The sequence below is a fragment of the Doryrhamphus excisus genome, chromosome 1 (genome assembly GCF_030265055.1).
Source record: "Doryrhamphus excisus isolate RoL2022-K1 chromosome 1, RoL_Dexc_1.0, whole genome shotgun sequence".
Lineage (NCBI taxonomy): Eukaryota > Metazoa > Chordata > Actinopteri > Syngnathiformes > Syngnathidae > Doryrhamphus > Doryrhamphus excisus.
The window spans coordinates 29078689-29099040 of NC_080466.1; the positions used below are offsets into that span (position 1 = coordinate 29078689).

The 20352-nt window shown below is 37.6% G+C and overlaps 1 protein-coding gene across 1 annotated transcript in view; it reads right to left on the minus strand.

Annotated features, from left to right (window-relative positions):
• Window positions 1-20352, minus strand: part of LOC131139614 (protein FAM177A1-like) — a 96336-nt gene that overhangs the window by 27486 nt on the left and 48498 nt on the right. The window contains exon 7 of the mRNA XM_058089381.1: window positions 12754-12863. Coding sequence (XP_057945364.1) covers window positions 12843-12863 — 21 coding nt within the window. The 3' untranslated portion in view covers window positions 12754-12842. The remainder of the gene's footprint in view (window positions 1-12753; window positions 12864-20352) is intronic.

Genomic DNA, 20352 nt, shown 5'->3' on the forward strand with positions numbered 1-20352 from the left:
CAAGCTTGGTGGTCAGCACCAACTTCTCGAATACAAAAAGAGGTACAACATTGAAAATAATATTTTCGAGTTCTATCAAAACTGTAATCCCGAATGTTCAAAGTACTTAAATACATGAAGTTATGCATACTCCAAGTTCTTTAAAAAAAAGGTTCCAATAACTTACTTATTTTCGGGTTCATTTATGTTATTCCATTTTGAGCCTAAATATACAAACATGCACCAATATAGGTTAAAGGAATCATGTTTTTGTTTTGCCATAATGCATTTCGTTACGTTGTATTACTCAACATAACAGCCTGACTCAGTGTCATCTTACATAGAACACTTAACTCATCGCACAGCGACTTAACACTGAAAAGGTATACCTAAATATACAAATATGTACCAATACAGGTTGAATGGCAAATGAAAAATAAAAAGTATGCAAGAGAAAAGAAGAAAAATATTCTTTAAAATACCTCAAATTAAATAATCACGGCTATCCCAACTACTACTGTTTTTCACTTCCACTTTATTCTTTTATTTTTTATTTATTAATGTATTTAATTATATTTATCATCCCTTCCTCTTTCCCCTCCTACATAGTGTCATGCATTAAGATTTTGGGTGTATTATGAAATATTTAGGCATTATTACCGACTGCGCTGAATGAGTTTTTGCAACAATAACAAAAAAACCACAAAATTCGAAGAACAAATAATTTGTGGTTCGCAAATGCGTTTCTCTGAATAATAACGTCTTTGCCCGAGTGAATCACAACCGGATCAGTAGCAACAATGCGAAGGTAAATGTCAAACATTTAACATTTTTTAATGCCAACCAAGGCTTTTAATCCATAACTGGAATTATTCTGAGCAATCACTCACATTACCGATGCATCCTTATTTCTCATGGACTTTTCCGATGCCTTCTTTTTAATTACTCAGAAATATGATCATTAAATTGTGGCTCTTTCATTTTACGCATCGTTTATCGGTGAAGTATTATTTGTTTCTTGTTGTTAGCGTGGCGCTCCCCGTATTCCGTACAAATCATTATGGTTCGGTACTAAAAGTCACACCGGAACTTTGCACAAAAACACAACACAAAGACCTCCGAATATGTCGTCGTGGAGTTGCTGAAGCAAAACTGGGTGCTCCCCAAACCAAGCACATCAAGATCTGGCTCAGTTGAAGCCTGAAGTTGAAGTCTAGTGCTAATGGAAGGTCAAAGGACAAACAAAGTTTGTTGATCTAAAAATATCCTAGAGTCGAATTATAAGAACACAACACAAACGTCTCTGCTGCCCGCCCTGATCCTACAACACGCGGCATGACTGTTCGCTTGATGCCGCCCATGTACATGCGCTTCCTCCACGGTTGCCACGGAGACCTGCGGGGGATCTTGGAAGATGAAAACCTGACACGGCGCCACCGAGGCCGCTGTGGCGTCTTCGGTTTCCCTCGGAAGCACCTGAACTGATCAGAAAGGCAGCCAGTGACTGACGGCCAGCGGATGATCGATTGATCGGTCGGATGACTGCGGCGGCAGGTGGCGGACCCGCTGAAGCCACAAAAGCAATATTTGAGGACTCTGAATGGGCCGCTAATGAGACACTGGATCCTAAATGATAACAGGGTGTTTATGAGGGGTCACCCGAGACGGCTGCTGAATAATAGACATGAGGATGGTGGTTAGTGCTCAGTTCAGGGACGCTAGTGTTGACATTTAGACTTAGATCTGATAGGGGCAACAGGTGAGATGCAAACAAAGGCCATCGGGTCAAGTGGATAAGGCCAACACAAAGAACCGGGTAGGGAAGCTGCCGACTAAGATTAATTTACTAAACCTTTAATTAGACCAGCGCACAATGGACATGTGCTTGGGGAAAAAGTCAACATGGCGCTTACATATTCCTTATAAAAATGTTAAGACCAGCTGAAAAATTTGCACTCTTGGATCTCTTGATGGCAAAGGCAAAAAAAGCTTTCTCTCTTTGAACGGGTGGAGCCACATATGCAAATTCCAGGGCGATGGAACAAGAAGAAAGTCAAATGGTAGACCCAAATAAATCTCATAGACCCTGAACCGGCAAGACACGGGACGATCCTTTGAGTGTAGTCCAAAAACAGTCAGTTAGACCCTGAACCGGAAAACTGGCAAGACACGGGACGATCCTTTGAGTGTAGTCCAAAAACAGTCAGTTAGACCCTGAACCGGAGAACCGGCAAGACACGGGACGATCCTTTGAGTGTAGTCCAAAAACAGTCAGTTAGACCCTGAACCGGAGAACCGGCAAGACACGGGACGATCCGCGAGTGTAGTGCAAAAAACGTTAGACAGACCCTGAAAAAAAGACCTTGTATTTTGTAAAAAAAGAAAAATAAAATAAAAAATGGAATTTATTAAAAATATTTTAATATTATATTTAATAATATATTTATATATTATATTTATATTATTTATATATTAAATAATATATTTTATTTATAGAATAAATAAATAAAAAACTTAAACTATATTAGGAAAGCAGGAAGTGAACAAATGTAACAGTTACCGATTATAAAAGTACCAGATGGAGGGGTAGGATTTAATAAGCTCTGCTTCTTCCTACTCCTCTTTTGGACATGTGGAACTGTGAACTGATTATGCGATGCGTTCAATTGTAATCCAATGCACGTTCAAACGAAATAGAACCATCGCCATTAGCGACAAAACTGTAGATTCCAAATCATCTGAATCCATCAGCTTCATGCACGTTCACACTCACACCAATTAACTCCCGATTCAGTGAACCTGCTCGTCTGTAATGCTGTGTGCAAAGAAACCCGACACCTGAAGGGAACATGCAAATTCCATGCAATGCCTGAAGTAAGCCAAGCCGGTGCTTATTGCAGGTATTTACCAGCTACAATGTTCTAGTGGCACTTCTCTATGAAACATTAATGAGCGTTGATGTGCTCTTAATAACCCCCCAATGGAAAAATCCGGCACTCAACCTTTTGACGGAAGTGTGCGGTCCTATCATTATCATCATCAAGCCATAGTTGACTTTCACCGATTTGATTCTTCTGTACAGATATGACACTGACAGATACGGACTTTATGGCTGGGATGTTCAAAGTACAATACCGCATATTTGGAAAATAAAATTCATTATTAACAAAATATATTACATACTTGACGGAGTGTTCAAGCACACTGCGTAACTGTTGCAAGCATCATAAAGGATAAAGATCGTATCCTTGAGCATGTTAAAGGATCAATGAAGCAACAAAGAGGTTCACTTTCACTTTCGATTTGATTCCCCATAGTTACGTCACACTGTGTACACTTGTACATCGCCTCACAAGTACTGCAAATTTTTTGCCATAAAAAAAAGCCTTTTGGATTTATTTGGACTTGAAAAATGATTGGATGATGTTGCATTCCATTAGTGCCACCTCTCTTTCTTTCTCTCTCTCTCTCTCTCACATTCATGCACTTCCTCTCTCGCTTTCTCACTCTTACCCATTAGGATGCATCCATTTCACAATAAAAGCCCTTTCGCCAGCCCCCCCCCCCCCCTTACCCTGCATTAGTTTACCGACAGATAAAAGGGAACAGAATGTCTCCTCATAAAGAGGTGCAGACGCATTAAGCCTATTCATTTGCGCTTTAAACTATGCATGTGGTTGCATGGGTCAGGGTACTGTAAAGGAGCAGGGTTGCATTTTTTTTTTTTTTTGCCTCTGAGGGTTTTGCCGCTTGTCTTTATGTATGTTTTTCCAGTGTGTGCAGTTTTGCAGGGGGGTTTAACACGCACCCCTGGGCATGAGTGAGGCTCAATGAAGCCGGCACATAAAGACAGCCTGCTTCCTCGTGCTTTGCCCTCCTTCTTACGGGTTACATAAGAGATGCAGGAATACACGGCGATGCAAAAACCGGGTGAGGGGTGGAAGTAGGCCCGTTAAGCCGAAGGGGTAATAGGTATGTGTGTGTTATGTTATTGGGGACCATGTGAGAGTAGGGGGAAAAAAACATAGCCCCAAGTGGTGGGCAAATGGAGCGTCTGCCGTACGGGAAAATTCTATTTACTTATTCATAAACATAAAGCGCTCCGGGCTGGATTTTTTTTTTTTTTTTTTTGCATGTGCGAGCACATTTTCAAAAATGTAAATCAGAGATAATGACACATGCATGCCAGATAAATCACATCAACATAATTGGGTACATAAACAAAACAAAAAAATAAGGCTTTTATAGTGCAGGACACACTGATACAGGAAGTTGCAATGAAACATTGAGTAGCACTCGGCGGCTACGCTTTCCCGCGGTGTGGAACAACACGGAAGCTTTTACCGAAGACAAGAGGTCTTTATGAATATTCATACGAGAATTCGCTGAGATCAGCGACGAGAAATCCCCATTGTGTGTGTGTGGAAAAAAACACTCGCTGTACGCTTTCCATGCATGGCGAGGCTCTCTCTCTCTTGACTGTGCTCGATTTCTTTTTTACTCTCCGTCCGCCGACATCCCGCATGCCCACGCACACCCGAATGTTGAAACACATGCACGGACGCCACCTACACGCTTTCGCCTTTTTTTTTCCCAACGCGGTCTGGCCGATTGTTCGACAATCGGGTCTCCGGAAACCCGGTTTGTCCACATCTGGCCTCGCTGACATTAAAAGTCCCCGTTGGTGCCGACCTCTGTACGACCTCATAAAAAAAAAAAAAAAAACGACATGGAATTTTGACACGTTCACACAGTGTTCCCTCTTGTGTTCATGAGTCAGTGCTTATCGCCGTGTCCTCGGCTGGCTCGGAAACCACGTGCTCAGCACCTGCACTTTCAGTTCTCCGCGCCTGGGTTGCCACAGTAACTTTGGAGTCCCGGCAAAGCGGTGGCTCTTGATCATAAACGGCAACGACAGCCTCTCTTGATGCTAGCTTTGGAGAGCGCTGACGAGGGGGCCAGGCTGACGGGGCCGTGACACTGACAAGTAACCCCCTCCCACCCTCGTCTTACCGCGTGATCCCCTGGCAGTGTTGTTCAGCTGACAGCTGGGCCTTTTGACGCCACGTAAGTGGGACACAGATGTAGAAATCAATGAAGCAACCAAGAGGTTGACTTTCACAGATTTGATTCCTCTGTACAGATATGACACTGACAGATACGCCATTTGTGGCTGGGGTGTTTAAAGTAAGCATCCGAGCATCATAAAAGATAAAGATCGTATCCTTGAGCATGTTAAAGGATCAATGAAGCAAGAGGTTGACTTTCACCGATTTGATTCCTCTGTAGGCCCTTTACGGCTTTGGGTGTTCCAAGTACAATACCACATATTCGGAAAATAAAATCCATTATTAACTAAATATATTTCATATTTGACGGGTTCAAGCACACTGCGTAACTGTTGCAAGCATCCGAGCATCATAAAGGATAACAATTGTATTCTTGAGCATGTTAAAGGATCAATGAAGCAACGAAGAAGTTGACTTTCACCGATTTGATTCCTCTGCACAGATATGACACTGACAGATACGCCATTTCTGGCTGGGGTGTTTAAAGTACAATGCCGCATATTCGGAAAATAAACATTATTAACTAAATATATTTCATATATGATGTGTTCAAGCACACTGCGTAACTGTTGCAAACATCCGAGCATCCTAAAGGATAAAGATCGTATCCTTGAGCATGTTAAAGGATCAATGAAACAACAAAGAGGTTGACTTCCCCCGATTTGATTCCTCCGTACAGATATATCTTTTATGGCTGGGGTGTTCAAAGTACAATACTGCATATTCGGAAAATAAAATTCAATATTAACAAAATATATTACATACTTGATGTGTTCAAGCACACTGCGTAACTGTTGCAAGCATCCGAGCATCATAAAGGATAAAGATCGTATCCTTGAGTATGTTAAAGGATCAATGAAGCAACAAAGAGGTTGACTTTCACTGATTTGCTTCCTCCGTACAGATACGGCCTTTATGGCTTGGGGTGTTCAAAGTACAATACGGCATACTCGGAAAATAAAATCCATTATTAACTAAATATATTTCATATTTGACGGGTTCAAGCACACTGCGTAACGGTTGCAAGCATCAGAAAATCTATTATTAACTAAATATATGACATACTTGATGTGTTCAAGCCCAATGCGTAACTGTTGCAAGCATCAGAGCATCATAAAGGATAAAGATCGTATCCTTGACCATGTTAAAGGATCAATGAAGCAACAGAGAGGTTGACTTTCACCGATTTGATTCCTCTGTACAGATATGACACTGTCAGATACGGACTTTATGGCTGGGGTGTTCAAAGTACAATACCGTATATTCGGAAAATAAAATTCATTATTAACTAAATATATTTCATATTTGATGTGTTCAAGCACACTGGGTAACGGTTGCAAGCATCCGAAAATTCATTATTAACTAAATATATTTCATATTTGACGGGTTCAAGCACACTGCGTCACTGTTGCAAGCATCCGAGCATCATAAAGGATAAAGATCCTTGAGCATGTTAAAGGATCAATGAAGTAACGAAGAGGTTGACTTTCCCCGATTTGCTTCCTCTGTACAGATACGGCCTTTATGTGTTCAAGCACACTGCGTAACTTTTGCAAGCATCAAAGGATAAAGATTGTATCCTTGAGCATAATAAAGGATCAATGAAAACAAAAGAGGTTGACTTTCAAAATTAACGAAATATATTACATACTTGATAACTGTTGCAAGCATCCGAGCATCATAAAGCCTAAAGATCCTATCCTTGAGCATGTTCAAGGATGTGCTCCTATGGAAGCAACAGTGTAGCGGTCTTATTATTGAGATTATTGGAAAGGTTGCTCGTGTTTTGGCTGGAAGACCAGAATCAGCACTAGGTCCCAGTGAGCCTTACGTCCCTTCAGGAGATGGTTGGAAAGGAAAAGTGTTTATGCCGTGTAAGGCTTGTGCCAATTTGCATAAGGTTCAAGGTGAAGCTGCTGGTGGGAAGATAAAGCAGCAGTGAGTTTCCTGATGCGTTGGCTGAGATTAGAAAAAGGGATAAAAAGGTAAGGGATTGTGCTCTCTCTTTTTTTTTTTATTACCGTTTCATTTAATTCTTGTATTTAGTGTTTTTATTACTGCATTTTATGTCCTTGATGGGTTCTCTGTACCATGTGACTGACTTAAGCGTTAATTAAAATACGAGTTCCGACACTAAAATTCCACTTAGATTGTAAATCGTAGGAACGGAACTTGTTCGTAACCCAACTTATAATAATGTTTAACATGGGTTGCACGGTGGACGAGTGGTTAGCGCACAGACCTCACAGCTCGGAGACCCAAGTTCAATCTCTATGTGGATGTTCTCCCTGTGCATGCGGGTACTCCGGTTTCCTCCTACATTCCAAAAACATGCTAGGTCACGGGTGTGCAAACTATGGCCCTGGGGCCAGATCCGGCCCACCAAGTGTTTAAATACGGCCCGAACATTTTTTCCAAAGTATTTAATTGAAACTTAAAATACAACCTGGCATCATGACTTGAGCCAACCTTTTGCTAGTCAAAAAGTTAGCCCACCCCTGTGCTACGTTAATTAGCAACTCCAAATTGTCCATTAGGTATGAATGTGAGTGTGAATGGTTGTTTGTCTATATGTGCCCTGTGATTGGCTGGCGAACAGTCCAGGGTGTACCCCGCCTCTCGTCCACAGCTGTGATAGGCTCCAACGAGCTAATCGATGCGACCCTTTGCCATATTACGCTAAGGCACCATTGTTTCCACAAACTAGAAAAGAACCTGATTTACTGGTGTACATACAGTGAAGAAAATAAGTATTTGAACACCCTGCTATTTTGCTATTTCTCCCACTTAGAAATCATGGAGGGGTCTGAAATTTTCATCGTAGGTGCATGTCCACTGTGAGAGAGATAAACTAAAAAGAAAAATCCAGAAATCACAATGCATGATTTTTTAACAATTTATTTGTGTGATACAGCTGCAAATAAGTATTTGAACACCTGTGTATCATCTAGAATTCTGACCCTGAAAGACCTGTTAGTCTGCCCATTAGAAGTCCACCTGCACTCCATGTATCATCCTGAATCAGATGCACCTGTTTGAGGTCGTTAGCTGCATAAAGACACCTGTCCACCCCATACAATCAGTAAGACTTTAACTTGTAACATGGCGAAGACCAAAGAGCTGTCCAAAGACACCAGAGACAAAATTGTACACCTCCACAAGGCTGGAAAGGGCTACGGAGCAATTACCAAGCAGCTTGGTGAAAAAAGGTCCACTGTTGGAGCTATCATTAGAAAATGGAAGAAGCTAAACATGACGGTCAATCTCAATCGGAGTGGAGCCCCATGCAAGATATCACCTCGTGGGGTCTCAATGATTCTAAGAAAGGTGAGGAATCAGCCCAGAACTACACGACAGGACTTGGTCAATGACCTGAAAAGAGCTGGGACCACCGTTTCCAAGGTTACTGTAGGTAATACACTAAGACGTCATGATGTGAAATCATGCATGGCACGAAAGGTTCCCCTGCTTAAACCAGCACATGTCAAGGCCCGTCTTAAGTTTGCATATGACCATTTGGATGATACAGAGGAGTCATGGGAGAAAGTTTTATGGTCAGATGAGACCAAAATAGAACTTTTTGGTCATAATTCCAATAAGCGTGTTTGGAGGAAGAAGAATGAAGAGTACAATCCGAAGAACACCATCCCTACTGTGAAGCATGGGGGTGGTAGCATCATGCTTTTGGGGTGTTTTTCTGCACATGGGACAGGACGAGTGCACTGCATTAAAGAGAGGATGACTGGGGCCGTGTATTGTGAGATTTTGGGGAACAACCTCCTTCCCTCTGTCAGAGCATTGAAGATGGGTCGTGGCTGGGTCTTCCAACACGACAACGACCCGAAGCACACAGCCAGGAAAACCAAGGAGTGGCTCCGTAAGAAGCATATCAAGGTTCTAGCATGGCCCAGCCAGTCTCCAGACCTGAACCCAATCGAAAATCTTTGGAGGGAGCTCAAACTCCGTGTTTCTCAGCGACAGCCCAGAAACCTGACTGATCTAGAGAAGATCTGTGTGGAGGAGTGGGCCAAGATCCCTCCTGCAGTGTGTGCAAACCTGGTGAAAAACTACAGGAAACGTTTGACCTCTGTAATAGCAAACAAAGGCTACTGTACCAAATATTAACATTCATTTTCTCAGGTGTTCAAATACTTATTAGCAGCTGTATCACACAAATAAATTGTTAAAAAAATCATGCATTGTGATTTCTGGATTTTTCTTTTTAGTTTATCTCTCTCACAGTGGACATGCACCTACGATGAAAATTTCAGACCCCTCCATGATTTCTAAGTGGGAGAAATAGCAAAATAGCAGGGTGTTCAAATACTTATTTTCTTCACTGTATATACCAGGAGACCAGACACAATACATGTAAACTTGTATTGGTACATGTTTATATATTTCCTCATGTATACCTTCTGAGTGTTCAGTTGCTGTGTGATGAATTTTGTGTTTACACACTGGAATTTGGACGAGTGGTTAGCATGCAGGCCACACAGTTTTACTGGACAATTCCACCCTCGGGCATCTCTGTGTGGAATTTGCATGTTCTCCCCGGGTTTTCTCCGGTTTCCTCCCACATTCCAAAAACATGCTAGGTTAATTAGCGACTCCAAATTGTCCATAGGTATGAATGTGAGTGTGAATGGTTGTTTGTCTATATGTGCCCTGTGATTGGCTGGCCACCAGTCCAGGGTGTACCCCGCCTCTTGCCCGAAGACAGCTGGGATAGGCTCCAGCTCAAGCAGTAGAAAATTCATGAATGTATCAAAATAATAATGCAGTTTTGACTGAGAGCTATTAATTTAAGAATATGTTGTTAGTGATGCCAGACCTGCCTCTGACATTTTGACGCTTTCAGGGCGGCTTAATGAGGGCCCCAAATCACACCCATTATACTGTATGCTCAAATGAACACAATAGAGCAGAAACTATTAGTTGATTAATCTGTAACTATTTATAAAGCTTCCACAGCCTGAGGAAAAGTCAGGTAAAGCCTTATCACCTGTCCTGCAACTTGATGATCCTCATACGGAGGTCTACATCAACAGAAGCCATATGTGGTCAAAATGCAAAATGATAACATACAATATTTACTACCACTCCATTCAGCTGGCAGCACATTGATTGTGGTTGTCGGCGATACGAGATAAATAAATGAGTTGACGATAGTGTGGTTGAGCTCATGCGTTCCAAAAACAAAATAATGGACTGTGATGACAATAGCCATGAATACATGGACTCAAATATTCCAATTGCATTCGGTTTATTTGCCTCTCCAAATTTGCATAACAAAACATTTTAATAAAGCCAAATGCTACGCCATATAACAGGGAAGGTGTATCTTACACTTAAAGCAGTAACAGCAGCAAAAATGGAGAATGCAGTTTATTAATTTATATTAATTATTATTATATTATGAATATATAATATTACATTGTATTTAATATTATATTTATATATATATATGATAGTATACTATATAATAATATAATATATGTAACAAAAAATATATTAATTAATTAACAATATATAATAGTTATATTATTTTACATTGTATTTAATATTATATATATATTTTTTAATATTAAATTTATATTTTATTATATAATACATATATACTAAATATATATTAATTAAAACAAAATATAATAGTTATATTATTTTATATTGTATTTATTATTATATATGTTTTTATTATATTTATATATCTATACATTTTATATTATATTATTATATAATAATATAATAAATATATATTAATTAATTAACAATATATAATATACCATATATACCTATATTATTTTATATTGTATTTAATATATATATATTTTTAACATTAAATGTATATTATATTAATATATAATACATATATACTAAATATATATTAATTAATAATATAATATCTATGATTAATTAATTAATATTAATTTATTAATAATAAATACATAATATATATTATTAATTTATATACTGCAAATATGGCAAGGGATTACTTTATCTAGTACATTCGGCACCCCATAACTTAATGCGTAACTAAAGTTGTGGCAAGTGGTCGGTGTTATAGTCATGGAATGTACAAACGACAACGTATGACATAAAGTAAACAAACAACAAAAAAAATAATAATCCCCGAAGGCATGTGCGTTCGCGTTTGTGAATGAAACAGGGCGAGCGAGAGAAGTGCATTAAGCGTTATCATTGTGACCCATCAAAGTGAAGCGTCGAGTAAAAAGCACCCCTGGGGGGGTGCAAGGGGTTTCCTTCCCATCTTAAGACATGCCTCATTTCCAATATTGCATGCATCCCTCCCCCGCCCCCCCCCTCACATTTTTACTCACACTCCAGACGCCTGTGCTGTCCAGTAAAAGTACAAGTGCGAGTACAGTACGTTTTCTACAAGGGAATGATACACTTCATTATTCATACAGGTAGCTTTAGCTACGTTTCTAAAGTAAAACACTACTTTCAGTAGAGGCGGGTTTAATATGCCAAGTGAATTCATTTATTGATCATAAACTCATAATGGGACTCGCAACAAATTTGTTTTCATGTCATCCGACCCAAACCAAATATGATGAAGAGTCGTGAACCAAATGTGGCCCGCAGGACACTAGTTTGAGGCCCCCGCCTTGATATGAAAGTTTAATGTTTGATATGGATGCTGTATGGTATCATGTACCCAGAAAAAAGTATTACGTTTGATTAATGTTCATGTTATAGGTTAAATAACTGTTAATAGTTATCCTCCCTATCTGTGTGGAAGTGGTAAGTTTTTGGCTATTTAAGTTGAAAGGAAATAACTTGAAGGCTACCGTTTAGGTCGCTAGCTCTCTAGTATGCGAGTTAGCATGTGTCTCAAGACCCCGCAGTTGCGCAATATGTTGTAAATAAAAAGAGTATAAATGTGACTATAGTCGTGTTTTGTCATGTCTACAGGGCTCTAATAATGCTTTGTTCATTTTAATCTGAAAAAAATAATTTGTCTACCCACCAACTATATGTGGTTTCTTAAGTTTTTATTATTTGCCGTTTTATTATTATTATTATTATATTTATTTATTACTGATTTTCTTTACTCTTGATTTGTTTATTTATTTTTCATCTTATTTTGTGTAGAAAAATAAAAAGTAAGATATTTGAGAACAGTGGAATGTTTTATCAGAGCTTTTCTTGTAGAAAATTGGAACCAAAGCGAAGTTTAAAAAAAAAAAATGTTTTTAATAATGCGTTTTTTTTTGTTTTTTTTTTTTGAAAACCTGATGCGGCCCAGTCTCACCCAGACTCAAGCTCCAGTAGCCCCCAAGTAAATTGAGTTTGAGATCCCTGCCTATATTCGGAAAGCAGGAAGTGAACAAATGTAACAGTTAGTGATTGTAAAAGTACCAGATGGAGGGGTAGGATTTAATAAGCTTTGCTTCTTCCTACTCCTTTTGGACATGTGGAACTGTGAACTGATTATGTGATGCATTCAATTGTAATCTGATGCATGTTTAAATGAAATTAAACCCATTACCATTACCAACCCTCAAATAATAGAAGTTGGAATATGATTGGTTGGTTGCTGGGGAGCGAGTTAGGAATGTTTTAATTTGACTTTTTCAGAAGTTGTACATGCTAAGTTAGAGCCTTCCTTGGAGGATACATTAATAATAACAAAAACAACAACAAAAAAAAGCAGACAAAACCAAGAGAAACGAAGTACCTGAGTGTGTGATGTACTCTGTCAGCATCCTGTCAGCAAGGCCTGGTTAATTAGGACTGGATCCAAATGGCTGGCTGAGCTTTGCTTTCTCACTCCACTCCACTGATTGACTGCAATAAACAAGACACACCAAAAAATATTAATATAAATAAGTCTACATTCAAGTCATATACAGTACTGTCACAACTTGTCAATGGGTCATTTGAATACATTTGCATACATGAAGCCGAGCCTGGAAAGAAAAGAGGGAAGATGACTTGATACATGGATATAATCCAAACTATGATACCATAAGTCAGTATTAAAACTACACCAGGGGAAAAAAATCTTAGCTTTTGAGAATAAAGTTGTACATTTATAACAATAAAGTCAGAAATTTAAACTTAAGAGAAATAAATTAAAAAAAACCTAAAAAAAAATAAGTACAAAAAATAATCAATTTTTTTGAGAAAAAAAGTCATAATATCATCTAAATAATAAAGTTGTACATTTAAAACAATAAAGTCAGAAATACGACTTAAGAGACGTAAATTTAGAAAAACTTTTTTTTTATTTTTACAAGAAAAACAATCATTTTTTGAGAAAAAAATTTAATTTTGAGAAAAAAGTCATACTTTTACAAGAAAAACAATCAAATTTTTTTACGAAAAAAATGTAATTTTGAGAAAAAAAGTCATACTTTAAGAAAAACACATTTTTTGAGAAAAAAATTTAATTTTGACAAAAAAAAGTCATAATATTACAAGAAAATTATGAATATAATGAGTACAAAAATAAAAGGCACCTGGATTGTGAGTAATTCTGGTCCTCGTTATATACTGCTACTAATGAAAGTCATCTAAATATTAGATAAATAAAGTTGTACATTTAAAACAATAAAGTCAGAAATACAACTAGAGACGTAAATTTAGAAAAATATTTTTAAAAAAAAATAAAATAATAATAATAATTTTACAAGAAAAACAATCAAATTTTTTGAGAAAAAAAGTCAGAATATTACAAGAAAATGATAAATGTACAAAAAAAAGGCATCTGGATTGTGAGTAATTCTGGTCCTCGTAAATGTTATATACTGCTACTAATGAAAGTCATCTTTCTCTTTCCAGGTATTACTGGAACATTATGTGATGTTCCAGCGCTTTATTGGAGTCTGTGGATGAACAAATGATCATTTGCCTGCTGTGATAATGTTATTTTAAATGTCATCATAGCCGTCATCAGAGTAACTTTTTTTATGCTGGTGCTTTTGTCTGTCAGCCTCTGAGAGGAAAAAAAATGCTAATGGCAACAACTGTCCATGCAGGGAAAGATAAAAACATGTTATATGTACACACTAATTCATACAAAGAATGATGGACAATAGATGAGTCATCCCGCTTTGTTATCTTTAAGTCGGTGAGTAATGTTCATCTGGACAAAAAGGCATGTCCTGTCATTGTCAAATTTGCATAAGTGAGTAAAAAAAAAAATACAATAAATATATTCCTCGATGTGTTGCGGTGCAAATGTATCTGTGGTGGGCCATCACACAAATATGTTTGATTTTATGTGGAAAAACTTCAAATATAAAATCTTACATATTAATTGTTGTAGCAGGGGTGTCCAAAGTGTGGCCTGGGGCCATTTGAAGCATGCGGCTGTTTTTTTTTTTTTTTTTTTTTAAATGGGCCCACCGTATATTTTTTAAAAATCTGTAATTTTACAGGAAGTCAAAATATTAAAAAAATAAAGTAATCCGATGCGAACAAGTCAATTTTACAAGATTAATGTACTAAAGAAACAAAACAAACTTGTGATATTTGAAAAAATTGTTAGAATACAAGAATAAAGTCAAAATATTGTAGGAATAAATTCATGAATAAAAGAAAAAATAAAATAAATGAGGGATAAATTACATATGTCATGTTACACATATTGGCATATCGTTTTTTGGGGGGCAAAAAAGCCAATATCAAACATCCTCAAGCATAAAGATATTTTAGTGTGAAGTTAGGTTCCATATTTAGTTTTAGTCAAAACAACAGAAAAAAAACATTTTTAAAAAGTCATCCTATTATAAGAAAAATGAAACGTTGAATAAAGTTGCAATTTTTTGGAAAATGTGTTAATATTGTGGAAATATTCTCAAATATTCACCCCTGTGTCAGTTAGCGGTCATCTTGGTGTCCAAATGTATCTGTGGCGGGCCATCACACAAATACATTTGATTTTATGTGGAAAAACCCCAAACATAAAATCTTACATATTAATTGTTGTAGCAGGGGTGTCCAAAGTGTGGCCTGGGGCCATTTGAAGCATGCGGCTGTTTTTTTTTTTTTGTTAATGGGCCCACCGCATATTTAAAAAAAAAGATCTGTAATTTTACAGGAGTAGTGAAAATATTTAGAAAAAAAGTAATCAGATGCGAACAAGTCAATTTTACATGATTAATGTACTAAAGAAACAAAACATTAAACTTGTGATATTTGAAAAATTAGTTAGAATACAAGAATAAAGTCAAAATATTGTAGGAATAAAGTCATGAATAAAAGAAAAAATAAATTAGATATGTCATGTTACACATATCAGTATCGGAAATTCAGAATTGAACAATATCAGTTAGTGGTCATCTTGGTGTCCAAATGTACCTGTGGCGGGCCACCACACAAATACGTTTGATTTTATGTGGCAAAACCTCAAACATAAAATCTTACATGTTAACTGTTATAGCAGGGGTGTCCAAAGTGTGGCCTGGGGCCATTTGAAGCATGCGGCTGTTTTTTTTTTTTGGTTGGTTGTTTTTTTTTTTTTAAATGGGCCCACCGCATATTTTAAAAAAAATCTGTAATTTTACAGGAATAGACAAAATATTAAGAACAAAAGAACAAAGCCAAAATATTGTAGGAATAAATTCATGAATAAAAGAAAAAATGTGGCGAGCCACCACACAAATATGTTTGATTTTATGTGGAAAAACCCCAAACAAAATCTTACATATTAATTATAAAATAAAATAATAATTCATATAATAAAATAATTCATATCATAATAATTCAAATCATAATTTGAATCATCTACATGGAGAAGACAAAGGTGAAGTAAGGATGTTGATGCTCTATTACGTCCGCCCGAGTATTGTTTTAAAAGCTTTACATAATCTGTGACAATCAGTCTTATTTGGACGAATGAACTATGCAGCCATTTTCTCAGACAGGATAAATGTCATCCGTCTGAGTGGACCATTATTGCAATATATTTGGTATAAAAAAAATTCCTTCCACGGTTGGAGAAAAGTTGATTCCACTCAGCTGGAGTTGCCCACAGTATGAATCACTTTAATGGATAGCGAAGCTGACAAACATTTAAAATATGGAGATGATATCTAGAAAGGTGTAACAAGGACAACATTATCTTTTTGGAATTAGCTCAGCGGAACCACTAAAGTTGAAGCAACTTCCACGGTCTCATTTTACAGTAAAAAGGGTGACAGGTGTAGCAAAACGGAAAGTGGATTCCACAGTCCGGTCAAAAGTCTTTTACCGTGAAGAGAACGACTGGAATCCAAAAAGATGCGTGGATGTTTGCTGGTAGGAAACCTCACGAGTCACAGAAGAAATACTTGGAAACAATACCAACTGGCAACGAACTGCAGCCCAAGCTGCGCTTAATGACGCTAATAGTGCTAAGTAACATAATTACTAATAGGGAGCAGGTGTGCCCCACTGCGACCGCCAACTGAAGCCAAGGGGGCCACACAGGAAGGACATATTGGGATTTACACCATAAATATTAGTCCTACATATTTAGATTCCGTGACCATGAAAAAATATACCATGGAAGGATTTGAATGACTTAAAAAATGTTAACAATGCTAACATTCACATGCTAACACCTAGCATAATAGTGCTAAGTGTCATCTTAAGGTCATATTCATGGTAATCGCAAATGTGCTAGTGTGCTCATGTTAGCACAATAGCATGCTAACACCTAGCATAATAGCGCTAAGTGTCATCTTAATTCCATATTCATGGTATTCTCAGAAATACTAGTGTGCTCGTGTTAGCACAATAGCATGCTAACATCTAGCATGATAGCGCAAAGTGTCACCTTAAGTCCATATTCATGGGAATCACAGAAGTGCGAGTGTGCTCATGTTAGCACATTAGCATGTCAGCACCTAGTATAATAGAGCCAAGTGTCAGCTTTAGTCCATATTCATGGAAATCACAAAAATGCTAGTGTGCTCATGTTAGCACATTAGCATGCCAACACCTAGCATAATAGTGCTAAGTGTCAGCTTAAGTCCATATTCATGGCAATCACAAAAATGCTAGTGTGCTCATGTTAGCACAATAGCATGCTAAAACGTAGCATAATAGCGCTAAGTGTCATCTTAAGTCCATATTCATGGAAATCTCAGAAATGCTAGTGTGCTCATGTTAGCACAATAGCATGCCAACACCTAGCATAATAGCGCTAAGTGTCAGGTTAAGTCCATATTCATGGAAATCACAAAAATGCTAGTGTGCTCATGTTAGCACAATAGCATGCTAACACTGAGCATAATAGCGCTAAGTGTCATCTTAAGTCCATATTAATGGCATTCTCAGAAATGCTAGTGTGCTTGTGTTAGCACATTAGCATGCTAACACCTAGCATAATAGCGCTAAGTGTCATCGTAAGTCCATATCCATGGAAATCGCAGAAATGCTAGTGTGCTCATGTTAGCACATTAGCATGTCAAAATCTAGCATAATGGAGCTAAATGTCAGCTTAAGTCCATATTCATGGGAATCACAGAAGTGCTAGTTTGCTCATGTTAGCACATTGGCATGCTAACACCTAGCATAATAGCGCTAAGTGTCATCTTAAGTCTATATTAATGGAAATTGCAGAAATGCTAGTGTGCTCACGTTAGCACAATAGCATGCTAACACCTAGCATAATAGCGCTAAGTGTCATCTTAAGTCCATAGTCATGATATTGTAATACATCCCCAAAATATCGTAATCTATGCTAAGGTCCATATCGCCCAAACCCTATTAAAAATGCTACTATGCTAATGTTAGCATGGTAACACCTAACATGTTAATGCTAAGTGTTTACATACTGTGTCTACCCATGAAAACAGCTAAAAAAGCTACTATGCTAATATTAGCATGCTAGCAACGCTAACATGCTAACATCTAGCACTTGTGCTTTTCATAACGATGACTTAAAAATCATACAAACAGTTGGAACCAACCCCCCCCCCCATGCAGGCGAGGGAATTCCATCCAATTGGTGAATGACTCCGCTCCACTGGCTTGTTGCGTTCGATGCACGTAACCTCATCACAAGCGCCGTTTGCCTCATCCTTTTTGATGTTAACTTATGGATGCATACATTTAGCATTCTCTTACACAATCAGCATCAAAAGGTACACGCCCACGCTCGGGCCTGCAGCGCGGCACATTTCACGCATGCACAAAGACAACCACAGTGGTACTCCCTTGAAAACACATGGCGACAACACACACACACACATATATATATACATATATATAGGATATATAGATATAGATGTACATCACACACAGTGGGGCTGAGATATAAGTAATTCAGCAGTGTGTGACACTTTCACGGTCTAATTAGCCCCACTGTTGCAGTAAACACGTCCCAATGACCCTTCCAGTTCTGGTTTCTCATTAAGTATGGATGACGCCCATGGCCGGGGCTTCTATCATCCATCAGGACCTGACTCGTCACAGGAAGAAGTCCCTCCACATCCATGCAAAATGTTCCGAGCAGTCCACGGAGATAGGATCAGGATAGGATAGGTTGGGGGATGGATGCATGTTTTTCTTTTTTTTTTTTTTTTGCATGTGCACATTGACAACAAGGAAGGTTGCATGCTACTTTTGATGGCTTGATGGGGATTTTCCTTTCTCTCTCTCTCAATAGCCGGCTATCTCTCTCTCTCTCTCTCTCTTGCAGCAGTAGATGCAGACAAGGCCTGCAAACTGTGATCAAGCTGTGCCTTCAATCCTTCCCTTTTCCCTCTCTTTCTTTCTCTCTCTCTCTCTCATCAGCTGGAAGGCTTCAACAGCAGGGTGCCCCAGATTCAAAGACCACCCCCTCCTCCTCCCGTCGCTTGCAAACACCTGCAGCATTTCCAAGGTGGAGCTCTACCGACACCTTGCGGACAGACGTGACATTGCAACATAAGCAGTCAATATTGAGTTATATTATTTACACACAACGGTTACGTTTCATTTTACATTTTTCATTATACATTTTGACAGCGAATGTGAAATGGAACTAAATAGTATATATTGTTTCTAATTAATTGAGTGTTTAATTAGCATGTGTGATATTCTAATATGTCACTGTTTTAAGGCAAAAAAAAGTCCGATATTTTCGTAGTTGCTTTTCATGAATTCATTAACAAATTATATCAAGAATAGTTTAATTGTAATATTTGACCACCGACTAAAGCATTAAAACAGTTAAATGGGTTTAAAATTACCTTCAATGGGCAACAGCGTGTTTGGAAATGAGCTAGCTTACCTGACATCAGTGCCATATTGGGGCAATCCGATGTAGTCACGTGACTGTCACATGACCAGCACGCTGATATGCTTCCTGTTGTATAGTACCTTAGTGATGTACAATACCACTGAATTTGTTTCCGATTCGATATTGAATGAAATTCAGGCTGCTGTCAGTGATACCGATACGATAACGATAATTGGTGGAAATTCATTTAATTGTTTAATAATTAATTTATGTAATTGATTTATTTTTAAAGCTGATGTATATTGAGGTAGGTAATATACAACAACAGAAAAAAATCATATAAAATATGTACAAAAATGTTTTTTATTTATAGTTTTTTTTATTTAAAACAATACATTTTTTTATTTTATTTTTATTAACTATAAGAATGAAAACTTTATTTGCAATTCATACATGGCTCATTGCTTCAACAAACGATTCTGGCAAACATTACCTCAAATAACCAAAGTAAAAGTATCGATATTTTCATGTGAGAATCAATTTTAGAGCACAAAACGCTAACAGTACCTCACTTACGGACTTAACGTGAGTTCTCACCAAGCATATAGATGTTTTAGGGTTAAGTTATGTTTCATATTTATTATTTGTTTTTAATTTTGACATGCGTTCCTGTTGTAAAACATATTATAAATGAAATATTTTATTAAAAAATTAGAAAGCTGAGACTCAGTCATACACACCGATGTCATTTGTCGTAAGTACAGTAGTACTGCATTATATATTGTACAAAGTTTAATCATAATGGAACCGTAATGTATGCGTTATAATGCCACCTGCTGTACATAGCTGGAATGACATGCTGCATTCACAGACTGTCCCATTATAAAGTGTTTATAAGGGTAAATTTATTTGTGGTGGGCCATTTATGAGAAACAGTCACTACAGTGTCAACTCTTCAGATATAACAAAAAATAATAATAAAATGCACATGCATTGGCACTGTAGGTCACATGTTTCTTTTGACCTTTGACGCATGAAGATACAAAGGTACAAATTGTCTCCAAGTGTCCAGCATGTGTTTTTTTTTTACAACAAAAATAATCTAAATAAGCTTTACAAAAC